This window comes from Rhodnius prolixus, unplaced genomic scaffold, assembly GCF_049639745.1.
Source record: "Rhodnius prolixus isolate KJV_2025 unplaced genomic scaffold, Rpr scaffold_3, whole genome shotgun sequence".
Lineage (NCBI taxonomy): Eukaryota > Metazoa > Arthropoda > Insecta > Hemiptera > Reduviidae > Rhodnius > Rhodnius prolixus.
This window is the reverse complement of record NW_027411603.1, coordinates 7,540,976-7,554,688: the sequence shown is the minus strand read 5'-3', so window position 1 is coordinate 7,554,688 and position 13,713 is coordinate 7,540,976. Positions and strand designations below refer to the sequence as shown.

General features: G+C 33.6%; 1 protein-coding gene across 5 annotated transcripts in view; it reads left to right on the top strand.

Moving 5' to 3' along the window:
- The window catches only part of Hs3st-A (Heparan sulfate 3-O sulfotransferase-A), a 265,750-nt gene extending 252,719 nt beyond the window's left edge, over window positions 1-13,031 (top strand). For all 5 annotated transcript variants that reach the window (XM_074126723.1, XM_074126724.1, XM_074126722.1 and 2 more), the window contains 3 exons: window positions 8,246-8,461; window positions 9,810-10,058; window positions 11,132-13,031. In XM_074126723.1, coding sequence (XP_073982824.1) covers window positions 8,246-8,461; window positions 9,810-10,058; window positions 11,132-11,446 — 780 coding nt within the window. In that variant the 3' untranslated portion in view covers window positions 11,447-13,031. The remainder of the gene's footprint in view (window positions 1-8,245; window positions 8,462-9,809; window positions 10,059-11,131) is intronic.
- The last annotated feature ends 682 nt before the right edge of the window (window positions 13,032-13,713 follow it).

The following is a 13,713-nucleotide window of genomic DNA, read 5'->3' as shown; positions in this document are numbered from 1 at the left end:
CAGCGACAGGAAACAAGTTTCTCTCTAATTCACAACCTGCAAATTTCCTTCTCCTAATACAAGGAGTTTTGAATACCAGTGCCATAATAAAATGTAAACTAAATTGCAAACGAAAATAGAAAATTTGGTGAGCAAACAACTCGCATGATTTTGTCTTCTTCCTCTACACTTTAGAAAACCCAGTTTAGAAAAGGAATATGCTTTACTGGATTCCCAAACTGGAGATGCGAGTTGTCACTTACTAAAGATAACCGCTTTCACGAAGAAGAAACAAAATTCCAGCTGGAACCCAAAGGGAGATGGTCATAATACTCCAGCCATCAAAATTCCTGGCTAGAAATTTAACATTTCATTCCTTGGATTGGATGGGAGACAAGATGGTCCTGGTCGGAAAGAATAATCATGAACAAAGAAGAAGCGCCAAGCTGGTGGCCCGTGGAATTTCTCTTCCTAGGAGCTTCTTACAACTCACTTTGATGGACAGGGTTGCCTGTAACGAGATGACAATGTCCAGAGGCCGGCAGAGCACTGAAAAAAGCTCCAGGCACCAAATGAGACCTCAAATTTTGACGTTTTGAGATGTCTAGAAAATAAAGACGCCCCCTCGCAAAGGCTTGGCGATTTCCATTTCTGCTCATAGTGTAGCCGGAAATCCTTCGCGTATCTTCACCCACATCGTCAGCACCACAACAGCTTCCTCAAATATCAAATATCAAATTTGAATTTTCCGCGATTTCGCTCGTAAATAGCTTTAATTTTTTTTACTTTTGAATCAATTGAAAATCAATTTCGTCTTCTGAAAGATAATCTAATTTGTAGAAGGCTAAAGACGATTTACAAATTTTTTATTCCTCCATTCTTTCTAATTTGTGACTACCCCTTTGTGGAAGCTGATGTTTCTCAGTAACCATCCTCTATTACAGCTGATGGTCACCTACCATCATAGCAATCCTTCCAAGAACGTTCTCCATGTCCTAAAGTCATCTTGATCCTCTCTACCTCTCCTGTATCCCATAAAATGATTCTCAACCATTTTATATTCTTTTATTTTTACGCCTGAGCAGTTTCCTTAATCAGAGCGCTGAGTTCTTCATTTTTTTTCTAGCTTTTCCACATCCAACCTTCCTACCGGACCATAATACTGTCCTTCTCCCAGTAGTGAGTAGCTCTCTCTCATATCTGTTAGTTCTCAGCTCTTATTAGCGTACATCTCTGAGCTTTTAATTATTTGTCTTATAGATGACAAGCTTCACTGCACGAAGATGTACTCTAAAACAAACGAACAAACATCTAATTAGCAAGTGACATAAATTAATTGAGCAAGATTATTGTTCTTCGAATCTAAACTTATTTCTACATTTAACAAACTACAGAAGCGCTGTTTTAACGTTAAAATTTGCGTGCTAGATTAAACCTTTGAATACTACTACCTTTATCTTCCAAAAACATAACGAACCTAGATAATTATTAGGTCTCTCTCTCTCTCTCTCTACAAGTTGACATACTAACTTAGCCACAACCACGATCTACAAACTTTTGCAGTTGGCAATAGACGGCGTTCCCTGACTGAACAAGATTAGATGAATTTAAGTTGCAAGTACTGAGCTGTCATTAAATATAGTGATTCTCTACTCTGTTATTGTCATTTCCAATTAACTAAAAGTACAATTATTGTGGATTTCAACTAACAAAATTAAAGTAGTGTAATTATTTTTAAGCAATTACTTAAATAACAGGATGTATTGTGTTGGTGTAGATTTTCGAAATTGGATTATTTTTGTCAGAAATTCGTATTATAATTTCCGGTCTAAAACCAAATTTTTCTCTTCAAACCGCAATAATGAGCAGATTAACTCAGAAATAGATAAATTTAATGTGTATAATCACACAATTTTCTCTTTAAATATTTAGCTAAGGTTTCAACAGATGATGCCACAATTAAAGTTTTAGGTCAAAATTGGTTTTAATCGAAAGTATCACTTTACTGAATCGATTTTTCAAATTTTGTGATATTTTCTCGAAAATTACTTCTACGATTTCTTTTAATCATACAAACACGTAAGTGTACTTTTACTCGAAATATTTTTTAACGGAAATTCGATTAAGGAAGTGAAGAGAAGGTGCGTAGATTCCTTCTAATGTGATAAAGAATTCAAATTATAATTCAAACTTTCAAAGTTGAAAGGAATTTTGTAAGATAGACCGTTAGGAAATTAGCAAGAGGAAGTCTTGTCAGTTTTCGTAAAAGATTTAAAAAAAAAAAAAATTAATCTTTAATAAATTATCCTACTTCCGTACATAATATGAAACTATCTAGTAGGAATGAACAACTATGCGGAAGTAATAATTTTTCTTTAACCACCTGTTCGATAGTTGGCACCTCTGTCGAAGTTCCTCTCCTCTGCCTCTCATTCAGCCACATATCTATAGTTCATGTACTTCCTGTGCACATGTACAACGTCGATAACCAAGATATGGAAGAGAGTAAATCGAATTATATAAATGCATGCACTTTTTGCAAGAATACAAATATTCAATTTAAATAATCTTAAATAATTAAAGATTATTATTCAAATTTTATCATCTCACAGTAATTTTTATTTGATCCAAAATGTTAATAGAAATTTGCGTTAAAAAACAAAATATAGAGGATTCTGTTTTAATCAATTACTGGGAATAATTAAAAATTTTGTTTTAATAAAATGAGCCTCCATAGTCTTAGGAGGATGTAATAGATTAATTATTGCAGCTGACGATTCCTGACGAGGCTCGGTCTATCTTCTGGGATTGGTGCAGCAAGAAAGTAGAATGAGAAAAATTAATGGATTTTCCATTGGAAATCCAAAGAAAATTAATGGCATCTTTGTAGGTTTGAATACAACAGCCGTGAAGTACGCGAGTGAGGGGGAAGATTTATTATTTTTTTGAATTGATCAATTACTGAGATAATAAGAAATAAGTGTGAAACATTCATGCGTCCCAATCAATCGATCAACCACGCCAGTATAACCAAAGTCTTGGCGTTTTGGTTGTTTTTTTTTTTGTTTTTTTATTTGCAATGAATCTTAAAAGAATTCGGCTTACCTAGTTGATCCTTAGTAAGTATAATTCACTTTGTAGGCGCCACGGTAGCCGAGCGGTTATAGGCTAGACCCGCAAAGCTAAGATGTATTGCGGTACTAGTCTAGGCCTTGCATTCTATTTAATGGTTAATATGGGGAATTTATAGTAAAGTATGTTAGGGGGTTATAGGCTAGACCCGCAAAGCTAAGATGTATTGCGGTACTAGTCTAGGCCTTGCATTCTATTTAATGGTTAATATGGGGAATTTATAGTAAAGTATGTTAGGGGGTGATAGGCTAGACCCGCAAAGCTAAGATGTATTGCGGTACTAGTCTAGGCCTTGCATTCTATTTAATGGTTAATATGGGGAATTTATAGTAAAGTATGTTAGGGGGTGATAGGCTAGACCCGCAAAGCTAAGATGTATTGCGGTACTAGTCTAGGCCTTGGATTCTATTTAATGGTTAATATGGGGAATTTATAGTAAAGTATGTTAGGGGGTGATAGGCTAGACCCGCAAAGCTGAAATGTATTGCGGTACTAGTCTAGGCATTTTATTTAATGTGTTAATATGAGGAATTTATATTAAAGTATGTAAGGCGGTTAGAGGCTAGACCCGCAAAGCTAAGATGTATTGCGGTACTAGTCTAGGCCTTGGATTCTATTTAATGGTTAATATGGGGAATTTATAGTAAAGTATGTTAGGGGGTGATAGGCTAGACCCGCAAAGCTGAAATGTATTGCGGTACTAGTCTAGGCATTTTATTTAATGTGTTAATATGAGGAATTTATATTAAAGTATGTAAGGCGGTTAGAGGCTAGACCCGCAAAGCTAAGATGTATTGCGGTACTAGTCTAGGCCATGCATTTTATTTAATGTGTTAATACATATGAGGAATTGATAGTAAAGTATGTTTACTAGTCGCCTCCGTCCGCTACACCTAATTTAGTAGTTAGGTGTAAAGCTTGCCTGAAAAAATAGGTAATTACTTTACTTTTTCTTTCAAATCCTAATTAGAGAGTGGAATTTTCACTTTAAAAAATCTATTATATTCTTGAAATTCTTTGGCGTCAGATTCTATGTCTTTTTATTGGCTGGATTGACAACCTATTCTGGGATTTCAATTTCTATTGTCCCTCATCGTGGCTCCCCGACATTATACTGTATCCTGTGGGCATTTCTTCATTCGAGAAGTTTTCCTTAAACGGATTTTCTTGTAAAAATGTTTCCAAAGTTATGGATCAACTTAAGTAGAATGAATTAATAAAGTTTTTTAAAAAAAAATCGTAGCCATTTGCGAGAAAGAAAGTTAGTGAGAATAAAATATGATTGGACAATAAAGATGGAGGATGAGCCAACTCAATTGTAAGTTGTTTTTGTTTATTAGTTACAAATTTATTAATTTGCTAATTAGAGAAAAGTAATTCCTGTCGTAACTTTTACAAACTTTCATCTTCGCTAACAACTTTTTTGTACAGTTTCAAACGTAATTAGTTTAAGCTTAATTTTCATTTAGAATACAGGTTTTTTCTCCATTAATTATAATAAGTAATCAGGAAAAATTAAATTTGACAGAACTGTCTGTTGTTAATGATATTTAATTGATCTTTCTGAATCCTAAGCTAATTAAAAGAACAATTTTTCAGCTACCAACTCTGTAACTGAAAATCTTGTAACAGGAAGTCAAGGCTATTTTGTAAAATTTTCAGTTTAAAGCCTTTACCGGAAATAAAAGATTTATGTACTGTAATTTATGTAACAGATGTTTTTAGTAGAATTGATGGTGTTATTGTCGGTGATATTAGACGTTCCCTTTGTAGTTAATTTTAAACTTTTCACGAATTACACGGGTTTCGAAACCTCACTTGAAAGTGATTTCTCCTGGTGATGTCCGGTGGTTGTACATCGCTTTTGGAACGAAAAGATATTCCCTGATTAGAATCAATCAAACTTCTTAAAATTGGAGGTGCGCCATCTTTGGTTGGAATATCTGGAAAGAGTGCGTTACGGGAAGAAATGCCAAGTACAGCTGAAAGTAATCATCTTTCTTTCTCCCTCCCCCTGGTTCCCTCTTAATTTTGGGTACTCATCCTCCAGAACATCTGAGGAGTGTTTGGAGGATAGGACCAGAGTTATTACTTTTTGGCGGCTGCATTAGCACTTCTATAGAAAATTAATGGATTGATTGTTCATAACTACTGGCTCCCATTTCTCTTCTTAGAATTTCTTAAAGAACATTGATAGTCGTTTCGTATAGAATAGAATAGATTAAATTAGGGCGGCCTCAAGGCCTAAGGGCCACTGCGACCCCTTTGGATCTATTGTGGCTCCCCTCACTCTAAAGCTCAACCTCCAGACCTGCCCTTTTAATCAGACTCTTAATTCTGGAGAGCGACTCTTGGGTAAAGCTCTCAGGGCCTTGGTTTTTCCTCCTCCGTGGAGTAACATCCTTAGCCCCAGACAAACCTCTCACACTGACACAACACGTGAAGTGCAGTTTCCTCTTCTTCCTGGCAGAACCTACAAAGGCTGTCATCTGCCAAGGCCCATGCGATGCATGTGTTTTCTGAGCCTGCAGTGGCTACAATTATCCTTATAGCCCCACGCGGCCTTAACGGGTCGTTTCGTCTAACACCTAGGTATGCTAAAAAAAAAGGATGAGTGGTTGTTGGTCTCTTCTGGTACAATAGATGAATTTAATCTTAGTGAAGAATACTCTGATATAACAAAATAAAAAGAAATTGATCCTCAGGATAGATGTAGAAAAAAAAGGGAAATAAAGAAGATATCCTTGAACGGATCTCTATCCGTAATTTGTATGCAAGGAGGTGTGAGCCCAGAAGGGCGCCCGTCCGTCTCATTAGGGAGAGTGATAGTAACTTGTTGAAGGGCCGCCACTGGCCCCTTGTACTCCGATATTCATTACTGCCACCATCCTTATCTGATTGGCGGAAAGCAATGCGGGGCCCTTCCACACGAATACCCGGCTGTAGAAAGGGTTAAAAGTCCTGGGGAAAAAAAAGGGCTCCCAAGGTCAATCAACTATTTCATCCTACCGTAAATTATCTCCTTCCATTTTCTGCCGCTATAAATCTTTCCTTTTTTCCCTTGTTTAAAACATAAAAATGAAAAAAAAACAGTGCACGTAAAGTTACAATCAAAACGAATTGTAAAAAAAGGACTAACGCATTTTAGTGTGAAATCTCTCACAACTGTCTCATTTTGCAATCCTAACTGAAATACTTTCTTTTAACGTTGAATTGTAATAAGAATTTAGGTTTCAAGCGAATGTTCTATTAAAATTGCAAGTACCACATCCCACAGATTCGTGCGTCGGACTTCAAAGTATTCTTTCTGGGGTCGTGTTTCAACTCGCGCTTTTACTAACTTACAGGATTCGGTACTTCTTTCCGCCACAAACTTACTGATTTGCATTGGAAACAGAAATTGGGCGAATCAGTTATAAGCCAACATATAATCGAGCTAACTGAAATCGTATGAATAAATTTGGCTTATGAATTAACAATTAATTAATAAAACAATAATTAATTACTGAACAATATTAATTAATTGTCTAATGGAAGCAAAGCCCTAAAAGCCCCCAAGTTAATGATCTACTCAGAATTATGAAGTAAAATTATCGCACGAATAGGAATTCATTGAAAAAATGGCCTGAATGGCTCAGATGATTGGAATAAGATAATCACTTTTTTAAATTGGTAACTTTACATCAAATCGATACTTATCGCTGTAATGGGGCCCTTGATTGAGTGGCGATTGAGTTTGCGAGTGAAATTATCAACTTTAATACCACGCGAATGCTGTGATAATTTTGAGTAGATTAAATACCAGATCTTATTTCCATGATCTTATTAGCAAGTGTCTTAAAAAAATTAACGCGTGTTTATGTTTAAAGTTATTAAAGAAAAATTTGTGTACGAATGAAATTCGATAATTTTGTAGTGCACTGAGTAAATTAATTTTGTATTTACTGCTTGAGTTTTTTGTAATTAAGTTAATTTATTAAATTGTTAAATTAAAGTAATTTTTTTACTACCAACTTCCAAATTAGGTGTCGTGTAAGAGGCAAACAGAGCAAACATACTTTACTTTAAATTCCACATATTAACTCATTAAATAAAATGCAAGGCCTAGACTAGTACCGCAATACATCTTAGCTTTGCGGGTCTAGCCTATAACCGCCTAACATACTGTACTATAAATTCCTCATATTAACCATTAAATAAAATGCAAAGCCTAGACTAGTACCGCAATACATCTTAGCTTTGCGGGTCTAGCCTATAACCGCTCGGCTACCGTGGCGCCTATTAAATTGACCATTATAGGTACTTTAAAAAAATCAAAAAAAATATTTCTTTAAACATTTTAATCAATTTAGTCGGTTCATTGTAATATTACAACTAAATATTCAATGAGAAGCGGAAACCCAACTTATGCTCTCTTTCTACGCGCTCGCCTGAGCTTAAATGACCTAAACCGTGACTAAAAATACTTTTTAACCAATAAAAATAATGCTAAACTAACACTAATAAATCATTAACTATCACAATGGCCGTATTTATTAAATTAAATAATTTCCATCTTTTTTTTAAATCTCCCAGTTTGACCTAAAATATGGATCAATCAACAAAAAGTAATTTTTAGCGTGTTTACTACCACTTGGTAAGAGTAACTAAGAGGTAATTCTGTTTGGATTTAAGTTTAGATTGCAAATTTAGATATGCTATTTTAGCGTTTTGCACACGTACTATGGAAATGTGTTTACGGAGCATATATATTTTGACTACGATAATGGGTAACGCGAACCCATATTGATGATGTAGTTCTACTTTCTACTTGTACATTATTTGGCTTACTGGGATGAACATAAGTGTCTCATTATTATTATTTGATTTATTTATTTTATGGCGCGCCAACATATGAGATCATTGGCGCCGGAAGTGAGCTGTAACAATCTAAGGGCTAGCCAGCTGGCTGAACTCGGGATCTTCGCTTTGCAATGCAGTTTACGCTATTCACTGAGTTAATCCAATTTCTAATCTCACATTATTATTCCCACTATTTGTGCAAGAAGAAACAGATATTTAGCTTTCGGCTCACTAATAAAAGCTTCCTTAATAAAAAAAAAAAAGATTAATATTCCCCAATATTTTATTACAGGCAATCATAATTGGTGTGAGGAAATGTGGGACAAGAGCCCTCCTGGAAATGCTCTACCTACATCCTGGAGTGCAAAAGGCCGCTGGAGAAGTACATTTCTTTGATCGTGATGATAACTATAATAAAGGATTAGAATGGTACAGGAAGAAAATGCCGCATTCATTTAAAGGACAGATCACCATTGAGAAGAGTCCAAGTTATTTTGTTACTCCTGAGGTAAACTGGTTTATTTCATAAAAATTAAAACAATAAATTAACTAAAACAATTACTTTTTTTAAAAAAAAACCTCCTTATTAATATGATATCCTGGCTTTTAATCAACTTTGCTAAGGCCAATTAACATTAAAAAACAGAATTATTTATATATGTATGTTTGTTTTCCATTAACTCTATTTATTATTTATTAATATTAAGTATAGTTATTTGTTATTTAATTTTCTTTCCACATAAACACTCTTGCTAATGTTAAATAGCAATGGTTTATATTAGTTTTGTTATATTAAATGTAAACATTTATTGAAAAAAAGCAATTATAACATAGATTATGATGGCCACTACAAGTACAATCGCGAACCAAGTATGGTAATTTGGATGCTTGATTGAGGTAAAGCGTATTGTGTATTGGTCACTCGAACTGGCAGTTCAAGGTTTTTTTTTATTCAGTAATTAACTGTTATTCCCTTAAGGGCTTTATAAATTGATACGCACGTTTAATCTATCTCATTCGATGATCTGTAATTGATAAAGAAGTTATCAAAATGGCCGTCCTGAAGAGGCAACGAAAGTGATAAACACGTAAAGTAACTGTCAGGTAGGAAATGAAACTTATTCGTAACTTGTATAATATTCATTAATGGTTTTATTTCAGAGATTACTACTTTATTTAAAAGCGAAGATTAAATAGATATTAAAGTAATCGCCTATTTTTTTAGGTGAGCTCTTAGTCAAAATACCAAATTAGGTGTCGTGAACGGAGGTGACTAGCAAGCATACTTTACTACAAAATTCCTCATATTAACACATTAAAGAAAATCCAAGGCCTAGACTAGTACCGCAATACATCTTAGCTTTGCGGGTCTAGCCTATAACCGCCTAACATACTTTACTATAAATTCTTCATATTAACCATTAGATAAAATGCAAGGCCTAGACTAGTACCGCAATACATCTTAGCTTTGCGGGTCTAGCCTATAACCGCTCGGCTATCGTGGCGCCTATTTAATAGATATTTTAATAGATTGTATTTGCCTTCATTCTCCTCACGCTTGAATTGTAAAGAAAAAGATGAATAGACCTAAAAGATCGTCATATGATCTATGCTAGGTAGCTTGATAGATAATTTACTCGTAATTAAACAAAATAAGTATTTCTGCTAGGAAATTAAAAACGTTTTAATAAACCAATCCTCCTCGCTTCTTCCCGCTCATAAAATTTAAGACTAAATGTTTACAACTATTTAGAGAATTATTTATTAAATGTTTAATGAATTTGTAATGAAAGTAAATAGCAAGAAATTTATCGTAAAAGTTCCATGTTTAAGTTTTTTTTTAAATTTCTGTTCAGGTACCCGAAAGAATCCGAGCGATGAACGCTAGCGTCAAACTGCTGTTGATTGTTCGTGAGCCTGTCACCAGGGCGATTTCAGATTATACCCAGCTAAGAAGTCATGCGGCTACAGCTGCTTCACCAGTACCATTTACACCCGCTAAGACATTTGAACAGTACGCTATCAGACCGGACGGAAGTGTAAATTCTGCTTATAGGCCGTTAGCGCTGTCACTGTATCATACGTTCATGCATAGATGGCTTGAGGTATAAATAGAAAACTATCAGTAGAAATTTTATTTATTTATTTTAAAGTTTTATTAAACAAGAAAACATTAAGGTAGCGTTTATTCCTTAGAAGATTTCCATTTGCTATTTTGAAATTAACGAAAGGCTAAAACTAAGTTCTGAAAGAGCGGAATTTAGAAAGAGTAAAAACATATTCAGGTAAAAAAGTTAATTGGTATTGTTAAAAGGTCGATATATACGATATCGATAAATCGATAAATGTCTATGTGATGTGATAACAGAAGAAAAAAATATAATTTTTAATTATAAAAATTATAACTAGTGGTGCCAGTCAGACGCTAGTACTTAGGTCAAGTGCCGCGGTCAGTGCACGGGCAAAAGGGACCGCCCGCCAAAGACACACCGCTTTCAAAAGGGCCATTATACGGTCAGTATACAGTGACTACCTGGCTACAGCCCTTTGACAACATCCAACACCTTTCACCGGCCTATTCAAGACTAGGGTCAATACACGGCAAGAGATGTTTGAGTGTGACCCGTAATTACAAGACTTGTCAATGTGTGGTGAGGGCTATATATGGTCTCTCTACAGGAAGTGGGGGAGCAGTCGATGATTATTCTTCAGATTTTTACCACCGTAACCTCAAGATTCTACCAGCAAGTTACACCGCGAGCGCGTCCCTATCTAAGTGTTTAAACATATATGTATTCAACGTCGTTATAGTGGTGCATTCTAGTTACAATTTAAATCATTCTAAATTATTGTTAAAATATATATATTTATTTTCCGAATATCAACTCTTTATCTATCTATCAAATCTCTAACTAATTCCCGCATCATAAACCTCCTCTTCAAGTCATCTGAACCCATTACATCTATATAGAGGAATACTTTGGGAAAGTCATAAAAATGTGTAAAACCTGATTGATTTATTTTTTATTTTAAGAAAAATAATATTTCAACAAAGCCATCCTACTGCAATAATAGCAAATGCACTGACAGTGTATTTGTATTTTGCTTAGTGATCACAGGGCAGGTCACCTTAACCCACCGAAATGTATTCTTAAATAATGTAAATAAAATGTTCCAGGTGTTTCCAAGGCAACAGTTGCTCATAGTAAACGGTGACCGGCTGATTGAAGATCCTGTCTCAGAACTGGAAAGGATAGAAACTTTCTTAGGATTGGAACATCGTATTGGTCGACATAATTTCTATTTTAATCGTACCAAAGGTTTCTATTGTCTAAGAAATGATACGGCTGATAAATGTCTTAGAGAGAGTAAAGGTAGAAAACATCCACGTGTTGATCCAAAGATATTAACAAAATTGCGTAGATATTATGTAGAGCATAATCAAAAATTTTATGAGCTGGTTGGAGAAGATTTAGGCTGGCCGGAAAAATGAAAAAGAAAAAAGAAAATCGTTTTTCTTTTCACTTTAAATTGTAAGCGCGCATATTTGATTGAATTTCATTCCAACAGTATTCTATAAAAATTAAAATTAAAAGAAATAAAAAAATAAATATTCATTAAAATGTGGATATAAATAATAAATTTAAGACGGCACACTTTTGATAAAAGAATGTTTTTTTAAAAACAAAAAATTAAGTTGTTAGCGCACTATATTTTCAATTTATTTACAAAATAAATTGAAATATGGAATACTGTTGAAAAAAAAATATAAATTCAACAAAATTGTAAATACAAAATAAAGTCTCAAAAATGGTGATAAAATACACTTCTGATTTATATCAACCAAAATAAAAAATTAAAGGTATTTATCAACCATAAACACCTACTGTGATAAATTTATGCATATCAAAAACTAAAATATATATAATATAAATAAAAAACAATTTTAATTTAAAAAAAATGAAATAAAATAATGTTTTAGAATATTTTAATTCATAAATGTGTACAGATTGTAAATTATTATTTTTAATTATCATTTTGTTTATGTAGAATTAACCAAAATAAACGAAAACAGAACATATCATTAAATCATATCAGGTACCGGCCATATTTCTATTAATGTAATAAAAACAAAAAAATTCTTTGAGCTAGATTTGAATTAGTAAAAAAAAATCATTTTGTTATAACCAAAGCAATTATTTTGATTACTTACATATCATGTGTTGTTTTATGATCGTAACAAAAATTACAATAAAAATGTACATATTGCTACTTTAGGCTCAACATATAATTCGGTTGATTCCTAGATAGATGGGATTACAATACAAACAAACCTTTCAGTCATTGATCTGGCATCAAGTGTAACAATTCGCTTTATTGGGGGCTGAGGTAATCAATGATTTTACTCCAAAAGCATTCTAAATTTACAACGTTTTTTTTTTTGCTGACGGTGATTGAATTTTTCTCAGAATATGTTATTGACAGTCTCGACTGCTTGCTGCTTAAAAGTGTTTGTTTAGATTTGTTTAATGTGAATCATAGACGGATTAGTTCCGGCAGGATAGCTTAGCCAAAGAAGGGTTGCGCCCAAAAAAAAAAAAAAAAAAAGTGCTGAACTGATAATTATTTCTGTTCTTTCTGCAAAATTATGCCCAAGATGGAAATGCCCTCAACCGTAGGGCTGTGTTCATACTAAGATTTCCCTACAGCAGCTTTGTATACTTTGTTACCATGTAAAAAAACAAACTTTATATTTTACTCACGTTTTGCTTCATATTAGCAATACCATTTGCTTAATACTTTTGTAAACCGCGTAAACACGCAGTTTTAACTTGTTTATTTTAATTTAACTCATGATAAAAGATTAGTTTGCACGTTTCGAATTTTTAAGACCGGAAAATTGTAGTCAATATTTAACCAAATCATGTTTTTCACCGAAGGAACGAATGTGAAATGTACATGGATTTTAAGGCCAATTAGTACATTGTGCAGTTCATCTAACGTTCTCGTTGTTCAAAGAAGTTCATCTAACGTTGGCAACCGAAGTAGGCATTGGTAAAATTACTTATTTTTAATTTGGGGGGGGCCTGAGAAAATTTAATTGAATTTTAAAACACGTCTACGGACGGAACCGATTCCAAAAACAAGTTCACCGATTCCTCCAAGGGTTTGTAATTTGTTAACACCAATTCATTTATCAAATGCAATGGAATCTATGTTGCGCATCACTCTTTTTCGAGTAAGGGTAAAGTTTTAGAATTTATTGTTTCAATTTATGAACTTATAAAGTAACTTTTATAAAAATAAATTTTAAAGTAATTTTTTTTCTGCAATCGTACAATAATGTAATTAATTAAGCCAACATTTTTAATTTGAATTTCTCACGACGTTAAGTTAACAGGTTTTCCTTTTTTAATTCACTCATTTTTTTAAAATTGAATTTAAAGTAATCAATAAGTCTATGGCCTTTACAACTGACTAGTGCAGGTTACATTTTTTGGCAGTGAAGGTTACACTAAAGTGCTCGTTACAGAGATAGCAGTGATAAATTCAGTTGTTCGTGAAGTTATTTATTAAGTGAAGACACATTTTCAATTATTTAAAGGTATTTAATGAATTTTTAATCAAATATTTGTTTTTAGTATATAATCTCTTAATTCTTAAGGATTAGTATGTCAAAATATGTAGTTTGCTACCAGCACTCGTTCCTTGTGTACGTTTTTATTTTCTAAGTTCAGAATCAATTTAATACGTTTGCAG